Source organism: Vanellus vanellus, assembly GCF_965231255.1.
Source record: "Vanellus vanellus genome assembly, chromosome: 7".
In the NCBI taxonomy this organism is placed as follows: domain Eukaryota; kingdom Metazoa; phylum Chordata; class Aves; order Charadriiformes; family Charadriidae; genus Vanellus; species Vanellus vanellus.
In genome coordinates this window covers 26,388,553-26,409,836 of record NC_138912.1, presented here as the reverse complement: position 1 = coordinate 26,409,836, position 21,284 = coordinate 26,388,553, and the positions used below count along the sequence as shown (strand labels likewise).

Genomic DNA, 21,284 nt, shown 5'->3' with positions numbered 1-21,284 from the left:
GTGTGCTTATTAAACTATATCCATCCTTATGAAAGCAAGAAAGGAAATGTGGGAAGTGACATATAACAATAAAATGACTTAAATATGTATTCTCGGTCTCAAATCATGTTCCATTCCTACAATAACAGCATAATTTTGTATCTCCAGTTACAATTATAAAAATTCCAACTTTTCCTTCTCTCTGCCTATACTGTAAAAAAACTTTTGGGTTTGGCATCAAAATAGCAGTTGCTGCTGTCTGAATTTTGACCCGAAAAAGGCTGAACGTGGTTTATAAATCTGCTCATCTACCATATTCTACAAAATATACAGGCCATGACTTTAAGTGTGGACATTCAAAAGAGTGCAATGTGAGATGGCAGAAGTGGTGAATTAATCAGCAAGTTTTGGTTGAATTATGACTTTTTGTTTTCACTCAGATTCTGTTGCAGAAAATTAGTCATGACATTCTGGGGTAATTTCTATGGAAAGAAATGCATTGGCTTTGGTCATGAATGAAACACTCAAAAATCTTAAGGACTTTGCTAACTCTTGCATTGCTTACAAAGGATTTAGTTATTTTTTGACTCATTGAGCATTTAAAAAATGCGTAAGGCAATTTGAAAATGAATAATGGTGGGAACATAAAAATCAACTTATTTAAGGGAAAATATTTTCAGTTGATTTCGCAAGTGATTACTGAGTGTCTTATGTATGTGATATCTCCTGCACAAAATAGTACAAGAAGGAAACCCAGGGTCTGAGGAATTAGACCAGGAGATTAAGGTCTGTTTGCAACTGAGGTGCCAATGCCGGAGTTGTGGTTTACTCCTGCATTTTGCTGTAAGCTTGCTACTATGGACACCTTGTGCATGTCATAGCGTTTAACAGTTTTTACTTCTATTTAGACTAAATAATTCATAGAATTATAAAATGGTTTGGGTTGGAAGGGACCTTAAAGACCATCTAGTTCCCACCCCCCCGCCATGGGGCAGGGACACCTCCCACTCGACCAAGTCACATTTCTTGTGGGTATATAGCTGTGTTGTGCCTAAATGTTGTGGTATTTTTTATGAAAGCAGAAATACTTTAAGTAATATTACCATCAAGACTGAATGAAAGGATGAATATTTGTCCTTTGCTTTAAGCTACAGTGGAAACCTCTTAACTAATTCAGACTGTGGCAGAAACAAATCACTGTGCTTTCTTCTTATTATTGCAGTTTCAGAGGTATGTGGCAAGCCAAGAATATTAACTTTTATTTCTTAACTTGATCTATGGACAAGCATTGTGCAATTCCTTAGATCATAAAAACGTAAGATAAACTCATTTAGCTGTAACTGAGCAAGGAAGTTGAAATAAAACAAAGCAGCTCACAATGAATCACTTATGATAGCATGGTATTCCAAACAGACTTAGATGCAAGCTCTAATATGCAGTTTAAACAAAGGAGTGTGCTATTTATCCAGGATTAAAGTATCTGAAATGCACTCTATTGGCCTGTTCTCTAGTAGAAATCTCACTTAGGTGGGCATAAAATATTTGAGGACCTGTGTAAGTGAGTTCTTCTGTACTATTTCTATGTGCTTCAGAAACAATTTCTAATATTTAAAGGTTGCCTGTGACACACCACCAATATTCACTGATCAAGACTGAAACCTGAGCTTTTATAAGTGCACTTGATATAGTTTCATAGCTGTAATAATTCACAACTAATTAGGGTCTTATGTGAGACTGTGTTTGTCACACATTACCATTTTTATGTTTAAGAGAATTTGAAATTATTCCTTCTCGATTCTTAATTTTGCATACTTATATTGATCACAAAGTAAATTAATATCTGCATCAGAGGTAACTTTCAAATGCCTGACGTTAATGATTTCCCATTTATGTTAATCTGATGTATGATCCAGTGCTGTTCCACTGATCTGTACTGTATACCATATACTGAATGTAGCTCTTTGAGTGTTTTCTGGTATTAACTAATTCCTTTTTCTTTACTCACAATATAAGAGCGATTCCAAAAAGCATGGAACTTATTGGAAAGAACAGATAGTTTCTGTCAGAATTAATCACAGCAGCTTCAGTACAGGCTGCATGAGTTCACTCTGGTTCCTAAATAGCTGGCAGCTGAAGGTATCAGGTCCAATTTACAGAAATTAAAGGTACCTCAGACCTGTTCTCACATACTGCAATCACTTCTCTCGTCACAGTTCAGTCATATTCTTTTATACATTTAATGTTGATACATATTTGAAAGTCAGTGCTTTTGGTTCTCAGTAACTTCAACGCTTTTGAAATTTGTAATCCTTCAGGAGTAAAGAGAAAAATCTGCTTTCTAACAAACAGTTGAAGGAGAACAAATGTTAAAATGAAGTTGTTGGGTTGTTACACACTTGACAGACAGTTTGCTATATCCTTCAATATTTTTTACTTGTCTCCTTTGTACTAGAAGAATTCTAGAGCCTGATGTGAGAATCAGAGGGAGAAAATAGAGAGCTTACAGTTGAATTTGGAAAAAAAAAAAAAAAATCATGTCTTGATTTCAGAGCTCTGTGTTGACAGATATGAATGACTAATAAAAAAAAGCAAGTTTGGGAGTAACGCTTTGTAGTTTCACGCCTGCTAGACTTAGTTATTAAAAACCAACCTGGTGTGTCTTTTTTTGGTCCACAAGTGTCTGTTCTAGATGAGTCGTTCTCAGGTTTTGCTTTTGTCATATATGTAATACATAGATGAGGTTTTTTAATGTTTACAATATTGTAACACACTGTTCTGGTTCACCGTGCACATTGGCTAAATAAGTGGTCCTTAGAGGACCATCCTTGGGTTCAAGTCTTCTGTAAAAAACGAGAAAAGCATGAAATGGTGCCGCTACAGCACCTATTAGTCTATCTGTATTAATCTGAGAGCAGAGTTTGTATTAAAATAAAGCATGTGTTTTAACCAAATAAGAGAGAGACACGTAAGCGCATGCATAAAGTTTTCACTTAATTGAACTGAATTAATGGAATCTTGAATAACGTTAGGTAAATCATAAACAGCACAAGCAACTAGAAATGTATTGTAAACTGGTATATTTAAAGAATGCATACCACTAATAGATAAATAAGAAGACTGTATGTACAGTCTCTGTTGACATTTATTGACTTTCCTTAATAAGAAAAAGTGACTGAGACCCATCCTTTCTTGAGGAAAACCAGTTAGGCTTTACAAGAACCTGTTTACTTCAACCACAGAAGCCTGCTACTGGTATACAAAGGAAGAATTTAGATGGTTGATAGCTGAAGGCATGCTCAGAACACTAAGCAGAAAGACCATAAATAGATTTGAGCATATGCATTTGATATAAATATTATAGTTTTATAGAGACATCTAGATCAATATGTGCCACACTTCATTTAGTTACTTGACAAGCGAACACCATGTATTCAACTGAATGCTGAACAGAATTTTGTATTTATTATCTTTGATTTATTATGACAGACTAGTTAGAGTGAGTTTTTTCAAGTTCTTTATACTTGTTCCAATAAAATGGATATAATTTCTTTCAAAATAAACAGGCAAAAGATTTGCCTGTCGTATTGTGTTCTCTGAAGGAAGAACCACGCAAAGATCCTTTTTGAAGAATCCTATTCACAGGGGATCTGTTTTCATTTACAGTACTATGTACTGTAAGTGTATGTTCTCAATTATGTCAGAATTCTAGATGGTTTAGCTTTTATTTCTTTCCTTTTTTTTTTTTTCCTTCCTCAAACTGTTTCTATCTATGGTAGCTTTGGACCTTTTACCACCATTTTTGTTTAGTTTATAAGAAGCTAGTGTATTTTTAGCAAATGTATCATTATGTCAATACTTGAGTGGAAAAAAATAGGTAGTGTAGAGAAATTCAACTGTGTAGAATCACAGTTGAAATAAACTCTGTAGAACTGTCCTAATTTTTCAGATTTGGTCACTGTAATTAATTTTGAGAATGGCAAGTACATCTGGGAGAGAATGGATCAATCTGGCTCTATTGGTAGATAGAATATAGCTCCTGATAAGCTTTTGATTCTCTGTAAAAGATTCCCTTTGGTATATTAAACCAGTTTCACCTCTGATACATGATATCAATGATAACTATTACTCAACAGAAACCTTAGTCCTCCTGAATACTTATCAGCAATAAAAATGTCTAAATTCCTGAATCACTGTTTTCAGTATTGTTAGGAAATTTATAAATTTAGTTTTTAAAGAATTTTTAAAAATAATGTGAAATCATAATAATTTAGATGAATACTGTGTTACCTTTGAGGTTTTTCATAAACAAAAGCTTGATGCAGAGGTTAGCCGTTTCTGTTGACACAAAATTATTGATATTGATACGGTATTTTCCTACCAACCAACTCTAGCTGAAAGCACAAGATACCCAGTATGTTGGCTTTACTTAAACTCTCAGCGCGTGGAAGAAAATGAGTGGTACATGGGAAGGGAATGATTTCCTGTGCAACCTGTTGTAGGTGACCCTGCTCTGGCAGGGGGGTTGGACTAGATGATCTCCAGAGGTCCCTTCCAACCCTGACTATTCTGTGATTCTGTGATTATTGGAACAAACAGAGGAAGTTATAAGTCTTCAAATCATGTACAGGACAGATTGGAACAATATAAAGTCTCCAAGTTTTCTTAAATAATGTACCTAATAACTCTCTCTGGGCAAGCAGGAAATCTGTTTTCAATTTGTTCTACTTTTAAGAAAAAAAATATAATTTACATCAAAAAAGAGGTTTTTTTGTTGGAGTTTTCAGCGAAAAATTAATGCAAGTATGTCCTCAGAAAATATTGTTTGAAAACCAGGAGATTTTGTTGCAGTCACTGCTCAGGACACTGTCTTGCACGATGTAAGAACAACAAGGAAGAGAATAATAGATAATGTCCAGCCCCGTATCAGAGTGCTAAAATGAAACCATGGTGCAGATGCCTTCTGACACTTCCAAAAGAATCAGTCCTGATGCTCAAATGCAAGAGTATTTGACAGCCAAATGATTTATTTTCACTGGAGCAGATTGCTGTGAAACTGTACTGAATGGGAATCATAACGGGATTGAATTATTGTACCTGCTTTTAGCAGGAGGTTTTAGGAGGAGATAACCTCTAGAGGTCTTTTCCAACCTAAATTATCTTGTAGTCTTATGATCCTATTAAAATTTCATCTGCAGTAGAGTAATTTGGGTTGCACACACTATCTGGCTTGTAGTTTTTCTCTTCAGTTTACTCATATTTTTAAAATGTGGACAGAATGACAGAAGAGAGCCTACATGAAGTGAAAACTCCCAGGAAAGAAGTCAGTTTTCTGCACAGGGATGCAGTATAACACAAGAGCATTCAGGATGAGACCCTGCTAAAGCTACAGCACAGGATCTGTACAACACAGTTGCCGACAAGAAGGAATTATTTCTATTATTAAGAATAATGCATCAGCTATGCAAATGGAAAGTTCAGTTTCTTATTTAGTAATAGATGGAAACACTTGAAGAAAATAATGCCCATAGTTTAAAATTAGTCATCTTAGAAAACACGTACGGACAGTATGAGGAATACAAATGAATATTTTTAGCTCCTATTTATCATTTTTGGGGGCCTCTGCAGTTTTTGATGCTACGTGGGTTTACACTCGGGAAAAGTGCAGAATAACCCTAGACAGCAAGAACTTGCCAGTAAGTTGGTATAACGTAGTGTATCGAACACAGCCAGTGAACTACTCGGGTTTTAAACATCTCTTCAGAATCTGAACTTTCTTGAGGTTTTCCAGTTTACATTGATATATATGGGATGGAGACTTATCCGTTTGATAAAGAGTGAATCCTAGGGCTTGAAGGCCTATTTACCCTTCAGTGTTGAAGGTTACTATCCTGACCTAACTGTGTGTGCAATAACACGTGCACGCACAGTACTGGCAGCTCAGGCAATTGACCACTGGGGAAACTGAGGAAGAGTGCTCCTGAAGGGGAAAATATAGGCATGGTTCTATCCAGTACAGAGGCTGCTGCAAACTCTGCCAAGCTGCAAAGATCCCAGAGGAAACCTCTTAAGGACCCCTCGCACCAAAAAAGGATGAGCTAATATGTTTTATGTCTTGTTTTCTGCTATTGTGCTTACCACCTCATAAAACAGAAAAGCTTTAACTCGGGGATTTTTGTGGTTTTAAGTGTTTACAGTCCGAGAACGCAGTGATCTGTACACTTACTGCACCAGAACCTTAGGTTAAAATTGAGCAAAATCTCACCGAAGCCGAAGCAGACACTCTGGATAGCTAGGTTAGCCGTAAAAGTTCGTGGTGTTGTGTCCTGCGTTAAATACAAAACAACATGATCAGTCTCATGTAAACGTATATTTCTTGCCTGTTAAAAAGAATGAAACTGTTGAAGTTTTTGACTGCCGCTATTTCCAAAATTACATCTGAGTCCTGGAACTCATGCAAAAGGAGTGTTTGAATTGATCACTCCTAGTGCAGCCCACTGCATAAGTCATAATTGCTGCCCCCTATTATTTGTTGCTTCCAGCCAATGAGGTTTTCTGCTTTACTGAGTTTTCCACAACAATTACGAAGTAGGTGGCGTGTGGATGGTCTGCTTCTTACCTGTGGAATTCATTTGCCTCACATTTGGCAGCTCGAGTGCCAAATAAGTTTGTGAAATATTTGTGCATTGACTATATGACTGTAGTGAAGTTGACTTTCTGTTAGTTTGGGAATTGTACCTATGCCACCTTGTCCCTCTTCCTGACTTCTGTGAGCAATGTGGTAATTGGAAGTGTGGCACAGTATAAGCATATCTCTTTTATACCTTCAACAGTAATGAAAGCTGAGGTTGAGTTTATTCCATGAAGGAAACTCTGAGACAATGTAGGATATTCTAATCGCAAAATTTTGGACTTTGCTTTACAATAATAAAGGAGCAAAGATCCTTTAAGTCAGGAAGAGTGCAATTTCCTAGGCTTTTCTTCAGCCTCTCAGAATTTAGGATGTAGAATTCAGGAATGTGTATGTAGGTATATGTTGTGCTTCCATCTTACGTGGTCAGATACATTTATTAATGGAAATGGGGAGCAGTAGGAACCCGTGTGAAATCACAATCTGTGCGAACTTTGATTTTCTAAGCAATCTTGCAATGGCTCAATAAATAAGGATTTCTTGTTGTAAAGTATTCTCCTTGTAGGAGTTATGGTATGAAAAAGATTTCTTTTTTACTGCTTATGGCCTATAGTTGGCAAGCTTTGAGCTGCCTTCATTGGTGTAAGTGTCTGCTTTCAACCATGGGAAAATATCAAATCATTTTAGGGAGATTTGCTGTCTCATCACAAACCAAACATTTACACAGGAAACCTCAGTAAAGGAGGTAAAGATGTGGAGAAAAACGTGTAAAATCAAGAAATATGACTTTGGAAGGGATTGGTTAATATAGTGTAGTATAGTTGTGTAGTTAATATAGTGATGCCACTTTCTCTTAAACATGTAATATAACTTGGCCAAGTGGTTTGTTACCAGTAGTCTTTGCAAGTGAGAGTGTATGTGTATTTGCAACTGCAAAGCACCTTTTGGAACGGATGCTTTTGTTCTCTGGCTTCATGGAATAGGATCTAGAGAAACATCAGGAAGAGACTAACACACTTTTCTGGCCAATAAATTACCATTTGCTGCTTTGCTTTCTTGCTTGCTTGTTTTACCTTCTTTGCAAGATTAACTCTGATTTTTCTGTAACAGGCACATAGTTGTCTGTGGTCACATAACACTTGAAAGCGTGTCCAACTTCCTGAAGGACTTCCTGCACAAGGATAGGGATGATGTCAACGTAGAAATCGTCTTTCTGCATAAGTGAGTAATCTTTCAAGATTAGTCTTATCATCTGCTACTAAAGCTCACTAAATTAAGCTGTTTTTTTGGGGGGGAGACAGAGGATCTTTCAAGCTCCAAACCACCATAGAATTAATGTTGGCAATTACTTTTGTTCACAATGTATTTTGAAAAAAAAAAAAAAGTTGTTTCCTGCAATGTTTTATGAGCCATTGCTAAGCAAAGGTGTTTCAAGCAGACTTCAGACCCACTTGTGTCAATTGTGAGGTAGATAGCTAAACACATAGTTGAAGAGGGAATGGAATTATGAAATAAAAAATATTGAAATACTAATAAATAGATGTGAGAATTTTCTTTAGTGGCAAGTATTCATAGTGAAACTACCACGATTGCTAAAATCACTAAAATTAGTGAAAAATACTGTGTCATATGAACTTACACTATCTGAAAACATATTTTCATCTTTGATTTCACTAGGAAAAAATGCTTATTTCATATTGCAAACTATTTATAAAAAAAAAACAACTTAGGTGCAGATGTAGTTTTAATAGAGATGAGAGGTGTTACTTTACAGTTATAGCGAAGATAGAAAAGAAGTTCTTGGCACGGTGGTAATTAGTGCTGCTCTTTTACCCATATATACCCACCTACGTACATCCAGTCTCATGCGTATTTCTGATGTGGGATTTGGAAAGCTGTCTCGAGGCGCTTGCTGCTTGTCGCAGGCTCCGCACTGCACGTAAGACAACATCAAGTAGGCGTGCCTATGGGAGAAGCTGCTAGAAAGAGCCATCTGCTACACAGAGCGACAGTGTGAAAGGGCTTTTCTCCTCTGGAACGACATCTGTTTAGAAGTGTGCCGAGCTATGAATGAGTAATATTTTTGCATTTAGCAGCAAGTTCTGCACTTTTCTTCGTGTCAAAGAAAGCGATTAAAAAGTTAAACTCATTTGTGATGATTCAACAAAGGGAGCTGAAAAACTAACAGTCAGCAGCACTTGCGCAAATTTTTTTATCTAGTCGTTTCAAACTGGACTAAAGATGACATCCTCAAGCAACTACGTTGTTCATTTGCTTGTTTCCCCTCTCTAAGTAATAGCAAGAATTGACTGTCGGGGGAAAGCAGAGATCCAGATTTGCACAGTGGAAGTGCATGGTGATAGGGATCGGGAAACGGCACATGCACATGAAGGGAGTTGAGCACCTGGCTACTGGTTTGTGCCTGCTTTCTTCTGTACCTTCACAGACAAATTTTTGCATGTATCTGTTTTATTGAATTTAGCATCTGACATGACAAAGACCTCACGCACTTACTATGTAGCTATTGAATTCCTTCTGTTTTAATGAGTGGCATCAGAAAAGGTATTTACGGCGTTGGTGCCACATTACATAATAGATTGTGATACAGCTAATTTTCTTTGTTTATGGCAAAATGAAGTGAGACAGCAAGTCAAAGCATAATTAGGTTTCTTTTAATCGTAGTTCGTACAGGCCACAGGGTCCCTGCAGGGTTCCTTTTCCAGCTTTTAGTGGTTTTGTATTGAGCTCTCTGAGGCAATCGGCTGTTTTGAGAATGGCGGGGACGTACAGAGGATGATTGTCTTACTAGACAGTTTCTGTAGAGAATGCTGTGTGAGGATGTTTTTAAATATTTGCACCAATTCTTCTGGATTCACGTCTGTGAGAAACTGACTCATGTTGAACCTGCAGAGCAGCACGATGAAATGGGCCAGAAGCTCTGCAGATAGAAGTAAGGAAATGAAAGCAGTAACGTATTTGACTTTTAAGTACTGCACACTGTCTCCACACCAGAGGAAAAGCATCAGCAGAAGTCTGAACACCTAAAATAAATAAATGGGTTGGTTTATAAATGAAGGAAATGGGGCATTTACGGAAACTGACTTCTCGTTTGCTCCTGTGTTTTCTTCCTCTTCCCAATGCAGTATCTCCCCTAACCTTGAGCTGGAAGCTCTTTTTAAACGACACTTCACTCAGGTGGAATTTTATCAGGGTTCGGTCCTTAATCCCCACGACCTGGCGAGAGTGAAGGTAACAGCTCTGTTGTTCTGTTCTCCTGCTATTTTACTTTTCTTTAAAGTACCCATTACATTATTTGGAAAACGAACAGTAAAGCTCTTCTTCATGTAACCCCAAAAGATTGTTTTTCCATCTCTGTTAGCTTGCCTAATAAGTTATAATACCTGTCCTCGTAAACCTTGTTTTCCCTATATCTTTAGATCTTCAAAGCTACGGTAACACTGTGACTTAAGAAGCATTGTCTGCCATTCCATTGAACTCTATGATTTTTTCATTGGGGTTTAGTTCAAGAGTCTATTTTACATTAATGTTTGATATAATAGAACATTGTCTTACAGTATTTGCTGAAAATGCTATTGTCTTACCTTCATCAGAATGATTGGAAAATAATTTTTCACCTGTCAAACCCTTTTTCTATTGTCTAGAATCCTAAAAAAAACACCAACAAACAAACAAAAAAAACCCCCAAGCAAACAAAACCAACCAACCAACCAAAAAAAAACCCCAAACCAAAACATTTTAATATTTTTGGTAGTTAAAATGAGATGGTTTTACTATCTAGAATTGTCTATGGTAAATTATTTTGTACTCTTAAAGCAGAGCCTGAAGCTTAAATAAAAAAAAAGATGGCAAGCTGTCAGATACAGCATTAACTCTTTCATGGTTTTTTGGTTGTGTTTTTGTTTGTTTTGTTTTGTTTTTTAATGGAATGTAAACCAGCTACTTAAGCCAAGAATATTTTAGTGCACTGTTAACACTTTCTGGAGTATTAATCATGTCTGTTGTCCATTTTGGCTGTAGAAATTGCTTAACCTTTTGCAGCCCAACACAGACTGTTTCAGTTTATCAGAACAAAATGTTCTAATTATGACCATAAAATTGTCTGTTGGTATTTTGTGTTCTGTATTCCACCCTGCTTTGTGTTGGCATTTGGTTGTATACACTGAAAAATACTTTTGTCATCTGCTTTAAGTTTAACAGAGCTTAGGTTTGTGTGAACATGGAGGTCCTGTGGACAGATCGGTTCTCCTCCTCATGCTTTCTAAAACTGGTGCTCAGATTCTAAATTGTCAGTTCAGCCACCTTGTCCTGTCTCTAATAAGAAGGTACTTAAATTCCCAAACAAAGCCGCAGGACTTTTGGGAGCACTGTATTGATAGAACAGAAACTTCCTATGGATTTAGGGGTTTAAATTTCAGTATCTGGTTAAAGAAGGTATTCCATTAACACCTTCATGTCTCAGCTGATGTAGTGTAAGGGTCAACAACCAAACTACTGACCTGGTCTGAGCATCATAAGCAAGTTTCATGAAATTGCTGTGTGTATATGAGAGCTGTTGTCATCACTGACATTAACTCACGGTAGCCTTGTAACATTTTTGATTAGCGGTATTAAGAACTGACATTCGCGCTCATGATGTCAGTGTTGGATTCCGTAATACTTTATGATGAAAGAAGAGCTGGAAAGAGAGGTTGCTATTTATGTTTGCTTTTTCTTTGGTGTCTCAGATAGAGTCAGCAGATGCGTGCCTAATCCTTGCCAATAAATACTGCGCTGACCCGGATGCGGAAGATGCTTCCAATATTATGAGGTAAACTCATTAGTTTTTAATAGTTTTTTTTTGTTCTTAACTCTGATCAGCTACCTTCTGGTGTCCAGGCTATAGCCACACGCAGCTTTATTGCTGATCTGTTGCACGTGAAGAACATGGCAGGACTTTTTTAGGGGACAAATTACAAGATTGTCTCAGAAGTCCAGAGATGAGGATACCTTAAATACCTGCCTAAACTGTTCTAATTTAGCTGTTTTAGTAAGAGTGTGTCGGAAGAGACGCTTGGTGCGCCAGCTTTGGCACTCTTAGTCATTTTGCAGAACCTAGGGTTTAAGTATTTAAGTATACATGGCTGAACGCAGTCCCAGTAGAAATAAGAGGAAGGGGAATGTAGTTATGTTGCAACAATATGTTGCATGAGGGCGTGTGCTGTGTGGGCCGGTGTTAATGATGGGACAGAAGGACCCTTAATAACTTCATACATCATTGCTCCTTGGTATATCTGCTACTACAAGCAATTACGCTGCTCGGGGAAAGCAAGGTATAGACTTCACGATGGTAATGATAGAGTGGTCTCCTAGCTCCATCCTCCTTTTGCACACTGAAGACCAAACATTGCTTATTTTGATTGACAAGGCACTTAACACATCAGGGACCACCGGATCTTGTCCAGCTTTCCTCCTTATATTTTCTGAAGGAAGAAGTTGAAAGAATCAGTGGATGACAGCTAGAGTTACAACAAAGCTAAGCCGTTCCATTTTTTGTATTTTGTTCATACAACCCTAGTTTTAATGCGACCAGTCTTTCCTTTTTAAAGTTAAAATGTCAGTGATTTGTTAAAAATTCTCTAACATAGAACTGGCCAGTGTTACGAACCAATTTTCCTGGCCCGTCAGATGTTTGTGTGCTGTGAATTGAAGGAAGGGGAGAAATAATAAAAAAAAATTTATAAAAGTTGCTCCTCTGGAAGAAGTTCACTGCGTGCAAGAGGTCTGGCTGTCTGTGGAAGGTGCAGGACTTAAATATGCTTAATTTCATTTTCCAAACATACTTTTGAGTTTCAATGCAAGAAACCTTATTTTGACAGTATTTGCATAAATACATTAAAAATATTCCAGTTGCACATTAGTGCATTCTTAATAGATTTAATACATTTAATGTAATAAAATGCAAAAGTGTTACTTTGAGAGTGGAAGTCTCATGTGTTTTCTCACATTTAAATGAATTTAATTCAACAAAATTGAATGTTTAATTAAATAATTCAGTAAGAAAAGGAAAATTAGAAGGAAGACTTGTTTTCTCCTTCCAAAAGATAACACAAATTAAAATCACGCGTCCAACTTTTTTTATCTATTTCATGCTCTAGCTTTGATACGCTTCAAAATGCAAGCCAGACCAGCAGTTGGCAAGATACTTCCTACAAAACACCAGTGTAAACAGTTATGGCATTCAGTCTTATGAGACTGGTGATTCCCTAAAAATTCAGATTATTTTTCATTTTGATCTTCTTTTTCTACCCTTAGTTTGTATGTAGAGAACTGGGTTTTTTTGGCCTCTTTCTCTCTTTAGTTTTGCTTAACGCTTTTTTAATTTTTGAATTTTATGTTCCTCTCTTCATAACATGTTATCAATCTGCTCATCTCTCAAACATTTTTCTTTCCAGCCAGTTTAAATCTGTACACAGTTGAGTATATCTCAGGCTCATTAAATAATTGGGTCAAGCTGCAGGTTATGGAAGTAGCCACATATTTTATAAATTCAGAGTTCAAATATCAGTTTCAGTATTGAGCTTTGGAATAATCCATAAGAATTAAGATGACTTTGCATGTGGATTTATGTTGAACAAAATCATTATTCAGGATGTTTAAATACGATTAATATCTAGCAAGTATAAATAAATAATATGTGGTGGGCAGAAAGAAATGGATTCTTTTCAGACATCATTGGAAAACTTGATCAATTATGTTGATTCAGTCGTGAAGATAATCACTGAAGATTACATAATAATTGCAAGTGTATTATTTGCTTATCAGAATGAGTACAGTATCTGAAGAGAGCTGCTAAAATAAGTCTCTTTTTCTGTAAATTTCGTATGAGTAAACAGCTCAACTGAATAATTGCTGAGGTTTGATGTCCTCTAGTATTAGCCGATGGTTATTAACCAAATTTGACTAGATGTAAATATTGCATAGGTCTGACTTCAATCAGTACGCTTTACAGCCAGATGAGTAAGAGGGTACAGTTTTAATTGCGGGACTTGACAACACAGTAAAGGTATTGGGTTACATTATCCAAATATCCCACCAGCTAAAATTTATTTTGTTTTTTTTTCTTGTATTTTTTAGAGTTATTTCAATAAAGAATTATCATCCGAAGATAAGAATTATCACTCAGATGTTGCAGTATCACAATAAGGTAATGCGTCAACTAGCAGTGTCTCTCCCCAGAATTTTTTGCTACATTGTATTCACTGATACACAATTTTTCTATCTCCACTCATAGTAAGCATTTTTCTTTCAAAAAAAACATCCTAATAAGCCTTGTCATGTAATCCACTTACAAGGTAATTCAGTTTCATTTATATATGCGAGGGACCTTATCAAAATCCTCTGACATTTATTAATTGCCGAGGGTCTAATTTGCAAAGCTACAGTGTCCGTAGTTCCTATTGATTACAGGTGAGCTTTTAACCACTCAGCTTCGTTAAGTTTTGCTCACCTTATCACACTGGAGCTACCCAAGATGAACTGGTGGCCTCAAGGCCAGTCATCGGAAGTCAGTTCTTTGTGGATACTTAAAAAAAAAAAAAAGTATAGTAGTATTGTCTTATTGGAGATTTATTGTGATTTTGTGTTTCTTGCATGATATTGTAGACCTGAAATTGCCAAGTAGCAGGTAAAAAATAAATAAAATTAAGTGTTTTTTCATATAAAACAGAGTTGATTTGTGGAATATTGTGGTGATCAAAATTATAAATCCATTTTGGAAAGGAATTTGGCAAATTTTTGATGGCAACTCTGTGACCTTTACACGCGATTAAGTCAATTCATTCAATTCTGGGATGAGGAAGTCCGTAAATTGCTGATTAACAGGGCTAGGAAGAAAGTATCAGAGGACAGACTACTACGTGGCCTACTTATTTTGTTATTTTTAAAAGCATCAGCCACTGACCAGCGTGGGAGAAAAAGCTTGGCTGGGTAGACCGTCATTCAATGAAATACAATAATCCTAGTACTCGCAAGGTTTGACTGCGCACAGTTTCCACAGCACCTGTAACCTCGGCTAGAACAAGAGCGATTACTGTTGCTTGTAATGTCCTCTTCCTGTACGTGAATGGAAGGAGCCGGTCTTTTTATAGAATAAAAGCAAGGTGTTTCTCTGCTCTAAACGGCTTCAGAGGATCTTTTAAATGCTGCATTTTTTTCTTTTTGAATGGCTTTTATAAAAGTACTGAACTGGGATACTAACTTACGGAGGGAAACAAGCACGAAGGCCTGTGTTTCCTTATGTCCTTATGCATGTGTATAAGGAAGCTGGAGACAGAATCTGATAGAGTTATGCCAATAAATGAACAATATAAATACCTGTCTAACTGACCAGTGTCTGTCTGCATGTCTGTCTCGATCAACTGTTTTCTTTATTCTATATTTACAAATAGCAGCCTTGGGAAAAAGTTTGGATATTCACCGAGTCAAGTGCTATCCTTCAGGATGGAAGGAATGAAATAGAAAAGACAGAAGATGTCGTGTAACTTATTAAATGACAGTGTATTTGAAAGGTTGCAGCTTCACACAAATTGTAATCTAGTAATATAATATATTAGATTCCTGTATATTAGGTATGTGCCTTATCAGTCAGAGAGTAGCTCGAAGTGCTATAAAAGGAATACACAGAAGGGAAGGAAAACTGTGCAGCATTTTGTGGCTCATTCAGGTGCGAGGGTGAGCCTGGCAGAGTGTCACAGCCAGAACAGGGCATGAGAAATGTAAGATTTTGTTTATAATAGGTAAGATTGGAACATTGCTTAGCGTAGACGTAAAGTCTAAAATACTTGGAGTGCTTCTGTCTACTCAGAAAAAGTCAAGAGCCGGTAACAAAGAAAATAATTCACTGCTGTCTCCTTCCATATTTCACTGTATTTGAGGAAGTATTGCTCATTCTTCACCAGTGTTTTATTTTTTTGTTTGTTTTCCAGGCTCATCTGCTAAATATCCCAAGCTGGAACTGGAAAGAAGGGGATGATGCAATCTGTCTTGCGGAGCTCAAGCTGGGCTTCATAGCCCAGAGCTGCCTGGCACCGGGCCTTTCAACAATGTTAGCCAACCTCTTCTCTATGAGGTCATTCATAAAGGTAATATCTTGTCTCATTAGAATGTACTAGTCCACAGTTCAGTTTGTCGGAGAGCTGAGTAGAGAACATGCCTCAAATATGAAACAGCTAGGAACACATTAACAGATTTTATTTTGTAAGACCAAAAAAAAACAAACCAAACAACCCAGCACACACTTACATACAAAAATTTCTCTACTGCCAATTGGGCAATGAGCCAGGTTCTGTCAAATTGTGTTTTTATTTTTATTCAGCAGGTGTTTGGCCTTTAAATCATTGTTCAAAGCATCATCCATTTCTAGGGACATACTTCTGGTGTTTTGTGTTTTGTTTTGTTTTAGACAAAACACAGGTTTGTCTATGAGAAAAACCCCTGCTGCTAAAACAAAAATATGATTTATGTATGTCCTATATAGCAACAAAATAACCAGAAAAACAGACTGTTTGTTTTGGTCTTTTACTTCAAGTGGTGGTGGACCTCTGATTGTGAGAGTAAATAAGACACATGTGTTGGAAGTGAAGCCTGAACTTCCGACAACATCATTCCTGTATTTGTTTGTCCTCAGTCAAAAAGCTCTTTTGGACTTATGTGGCAAAATTTTAACCCAGTTATTCCGAGACTTCTGTGGCAGCTGTACTAGTTCACTGGACCAAGGCCTTGATTGCAGCAATCAGTGCTTCCTTCCTTGTGCCTTTCTGGGACGCTGATTCCAAATGTAAAGGATGGTCAGTTTCCAATCCCATGAGTTTTATTAATGGGATGGAAAACACTGGAGTACAAGGTAGGCCATGGTCTACTTCAAGTCCATTGTGCAAGTGAGCAAAAAAAAAAAAAAGCCTAATGTCCTCAGATGAGAAAGCCAGGGCTGTTCTCATGGAAGTGCGCATATCAGTGCAGGGCAGCGAGTCTTTATTTACTGCCTATGAAGTCCTGAAATTCTTATTAAGCTACCTCCAAAAAATTGGAAACAACAGACTTCTGTGTGTCAGAAATATTCCAGACTATTACATGTAGTCAAAAAAATGCCAGTTTTCAATACGGAAACGAGCCTGGGCTCTGCGCTTTACTGTCTGCAGTTACGATGTTTCCATCTTTATTCATGTTCTGGAAAAAGAAAAATGCTGTTTTACTTCAGTAAACTTAGTAACTGTCTATGACTCATCAGCATAGGGTCACTTGGGTATTAATCCTTTCTACCTATATACTAAAAGAAAACTGTATCTGTTATGAACATCATTCTTGCCCGTCATTTTGGTCTGCCTCACTCTTGTCTGATGTGGTAACCCAAGACTCAAACATTTGTAACAGTCACACTGATATATCCAAATTACTGAGGTAACCTGTTCTATGAACTGGCCCTTGAAATCGGAAGTAAGCCTTAAACTTTTGCTTAGCTTTTGTCTTTCCAAAATCAGAAGGAATTAATTTTCTCTCAACAGATCCAAATATATGTATCTACAGAAGCCCCAGTCTTAAAGCAAGTAATTTTAATACCGAATTTAAACTTGCAGTGAGAAAATGGAGAGGTTCAGAAGGTGGTAAAGTATACAAATATCTGACTATGGGGAACTGTACTAGAGACTGACACATTTATGGCCTGGATTTATGGTTAAAGTATTTAGACAAGTCACAAACTGCAAATGTAAAGGTATCATCTTTCCAGAAGATGTACCTAACCATGCCTTTATCTTACCCACCTTCAATCCTGTATTCTCTTATATTATAAGATATTCTTACAATAATTTCGGTACAGTGACAGATTGGACTATGTCACTGATGAACAGTTATAAGCTGAAGGCTCAGCTTTGCAAGGCATTACTCAGATTACATCTGAGTATTTCTACATAGACAGAACGAACATAAAACCAGCAATGATTTTGATTTGGAGGAAGCTATCAGTGTCAGTTTTGCTCTTGTATCTGTGATTATATACAGTCATAAACTGAACAGGATACAGACATGCCTTAACTTGTGTTACTTCAGATGTCATCTTCAGATGGCACTGAGAGGAAAAATGCCATCAAGTAGTGCATTGAGAGAATGTAAGACTCTGTTAGTACTGATTCAAAAGATGCCTGGTACTTAACTAAGAATGAGTTGTCCAGGCAAGTAAAATGCATATTGTCATTTCCAAAAATCTCTGAGTACATTAAAATCTAAAGCAAAATAAATGTAGAAGAACTGAGACATATTTCTTCATGAGAATCCAACTCAATTGGCGACAGCAAAAGGGTTTTTTTGCCTTTATTTAGCTGAAAGAGTGTTCTTTCTCCAAGCTGTCTCACCCTTAAAACTGTATTTGAAAGAGAAAACTATTACTTAGTGGTGGCTGTGAATCAACAGTGCATTGTAGGAGAGCAGCTGCTTCGATTGGAATCGTTATATTGAGATGTCCATTCCCTGAAAGAACTTCCACGCCTTTTCATTTAGAGTGCTCAATTTAAGTACTGTCAGACGTTCATAAACTCCTTGGGCAACTGTTGTTAGTGGAGTCTCCCACAAGTTAGGAGATTGCCAGGAAAAATGTACTCAAACTCCTGTATTTTTTAAAGGGAGCTTGAAACGTCTGTTTGTTCCTCCTCCTTCATAACGTGATTAGAAAGCGATTTAATGTGCCATAAATGTTTGGTCTGTCAAACACAAATGAACATGATCGATGGTGACATTGCACATTTAACTCATTATGTGTTACTTTACAGCAAAATGATTTGCGTAAACAGTCTGCCCAGTATTAAAGGTAAAACAAACTAAGAAACCTCAAAATATTATATTTGTTCCTAATATTTTCCTTTTGGTTTTAGCAATGTAATCTCATATGGAATCTTTTATGTTTTCTGGCACCAAGCTGAAAAAAAGGAAAATCGGCTCAAAAAGGATAAGGTTCTGTAAATCCTTAAAGGAAGAAAGATAGGTTGCACAACAAATGATATGCTAAGCAAAAAAAAACCAGCAAAACAAAACCCAACTTTACACCTGTATTTCAATAGTCCATTCTATTTATAGCACAGAGTGGTATCGTTGTTCTACTGATAAAGGAATTGGGACTCTATTACTTGTAGAGTCTTAGAAAAAGATGGAAATGCTATACTGTACTGCAATTTTTGTATTGTTTGGATTAGGAAATTTACAACAGAAGTCTACCCATATGAAAAACATTGCAAAGAGTAAGTAAATAGAATAAAAGGCAGAGGCGGACAAATTTTGTCCCTTTGTACAACCACGCAAGCCAGTATGAGGTAGTATTGTTGTGTAAATTAATAAAATGTGGAATGTGGTTCTTGAGTGTAACACAAGTCCACAAACAAATGTTTTGTCTTTGCTTTGTTGGTAAGACAGTACACCTCATTCCAGATCTGAAAAATGGTCTAGAGCGGTCTCAATTCTCCTCTAAGCTATTTTGAGAGCAGGAATGTTCTGTGGGCTCTTTTGGCAGCTGTTGCTCACACCCTCACATATGCAACGCCCACTTCTCCCACTACATTCCTTTCTAGTCCAGGCTGAAAGAGAGACATAATAAAACCACACAGATTTACATCAGTCAGGTGCTTACCTACACTGATGGAACACATCAACTGGTTTGCTATTTATTTTTGGCCACCTAGGCAGCCTTGGACTGTTTTAAAGTAGGAGACTAGGGTATGCACGGTGAATTTCTTCAGACGAAGGAGCACTTTAAAAGGGAGATGGGGAGGAAATGCAACTTCTCAACTTACTGTTAAGTTCCTCAGGAGGCTGCATAATAAACTGATTACCTGATCCTCCCTCATAGGATTTTGAACAAATATTAATGTAGCCTGTTCCCAAAGACATTTATTCTCTAAAAGGTCTGCCTGAATAAAATATTTTAATCATTGAGTCTAGGAATTAAAAACTGTTGTGGTTGAAAACCATTTGCTATTTACAAATACTATTGGTCCTTGTGATAAGAGTGGTATATTTGTCTTAGGAGACAAGGAATATTTGTCTTAGGAGACCCAGGAATGCGTTTTTCAGTCCATCATTTGACTAGATCAATACCAATCTATCTTTGCATTACGATTGGATAGAAATGCTGCCATGTTTTGTAAAGTATTAAAAATAGGTCATGTATGCCTTTAAGTTCAAACCCATCAAGGTTTGAAGACCTTGAATTCTAAAGAAGAATTAGGTGTCATAATATTTCAAGAATATTCTCTCCACTACTAGAGTCTACGTTAGTACGAATGATGGAAAAGTGCATATATTTCTCATTTGAAATTAGAGCTAATCTTAATTAGCGTACTTGAAGTTTTATAAAACATACTCTTTTCACGCCAATTTTAAAAAACATTCTTGTATGCAGAAAGAACTGTGGGAATAGTTGGCTGAGGTTGTAAAATTTTTATACCACTAAGGATACTTGTTAGCTTTGATTTAAGCAGACAATGGAATTGAGTAAAGAGGAGGTTGATAATTTATAATAGTTAAGGAAATTCAATTATAAGACTGTAAATACAGGAAGCTTCAATCTTTGCTAGGAATGTGTGAACTGCTTTCAGCCAAGTACTTATCTGTCAGATTTTGATATCCATATCTAAGGGCATAATAAAAACAGACATTCGCATAAGCAATTTGGGTGGAATGGAAGGATGTTATAGGCAAATGTGAGGAAATGTTTAAAATACACTGCATTCAATATACAGCTTCTTTTCAACTATGAATCAAGAATATTTGGGGTGTGCTTTCTTTTTATTCTCATCTATGTTAGACAAAACCCCACAATGCTGTGGAGAAGAGAATTGTAAAATTAAACATCAGGAAGCTGTGGAAGCGTTCTGAGCCTAGGGAGAGGCAGGGAGTCGCTGTTTTAGATGGATGTACATGAAAACAGCTTGGCAAGGGCTCAAGAAAATCGCCCCAGTAAAGATGTTATTTTCTAGGCATTTCTTGTAGAGCATTTCTCTGCGTGGCCTTCTGGGCATCTTTGAAGAGAAAATTTTATATGTATTTTAGAAAGGCAATAGGTAACAACTTTCATGTTGTTTACACAACACTTTATTTAATTTTTTGATATAAACCATTCAGAACTTCTGAATTGCATGCACTTAGACAAAGTACTGCATACTGAGACATGTATGAAGAACAAAAAAAGTTAGGCCATCGGTATAAAGTAAGATCGCTTTGTAACTTAACTAAAATATTCAAGTGCTATTCTAGAGAGATAATGAACAGAATCAACTCATTAATTTACTGTACTTTTTGTGTTTTTTTTTATTATTCGGCTAGATAGGGTTGTTTATAAAAGTAAATATATGTCTAAAATATCACATGGATGATCTTCTAAACATCTGAAATTATTCTCAGAGGCTTTGTTCTCTTTTGTGCTCTTTCCTTGGCGGTGGTGAGCGGAGCCCATTCAATGCTAGGGAGCAGACTTTGCAGCTGCTTTCATTGTGCTATAAAGGAATTTTTATTTTGTCACTTCCTTAATATTTATAGAGACTCCCCGCCATCCTCTCCCTGGTTTTTCTTGCAAAATGCAATAAAAGATCCTAGGTCACACTACAATTCTAGCATTAGTTCTCTGTCTTGATAGTGA

The 21,284-nt window shown here is 36.7% G+C and overlaps 1 protein-coding gene across 1 annotated transcript in view; it reads left to right on the top strand.

Moving 5' to 3' along the window:
• Positions 1-21,284, top strand: part of KCNMA1 (potassium calcium-activated channel subfamily M alpha 1) — a 518,607-nt gene that overhangs the window by 355,370 nt on the left and 141,953 nt on the right. Inside the window, 5 exon segments of the mRNA XM_082486073.1 lie at positions 7,718-7,828; positions 9,751-9,856; positions 11,353-11,435; positions 13,742-13,811; positions 15,592-15,747. Of these exon segments, the coding sequence (XP_082342199.1) occupies positions 7,718-7,828; positions 9,751-9,856; positions 11,353-11,435; positions 13,742-13,811; positions 15,592-15,747 (526 nt within the window).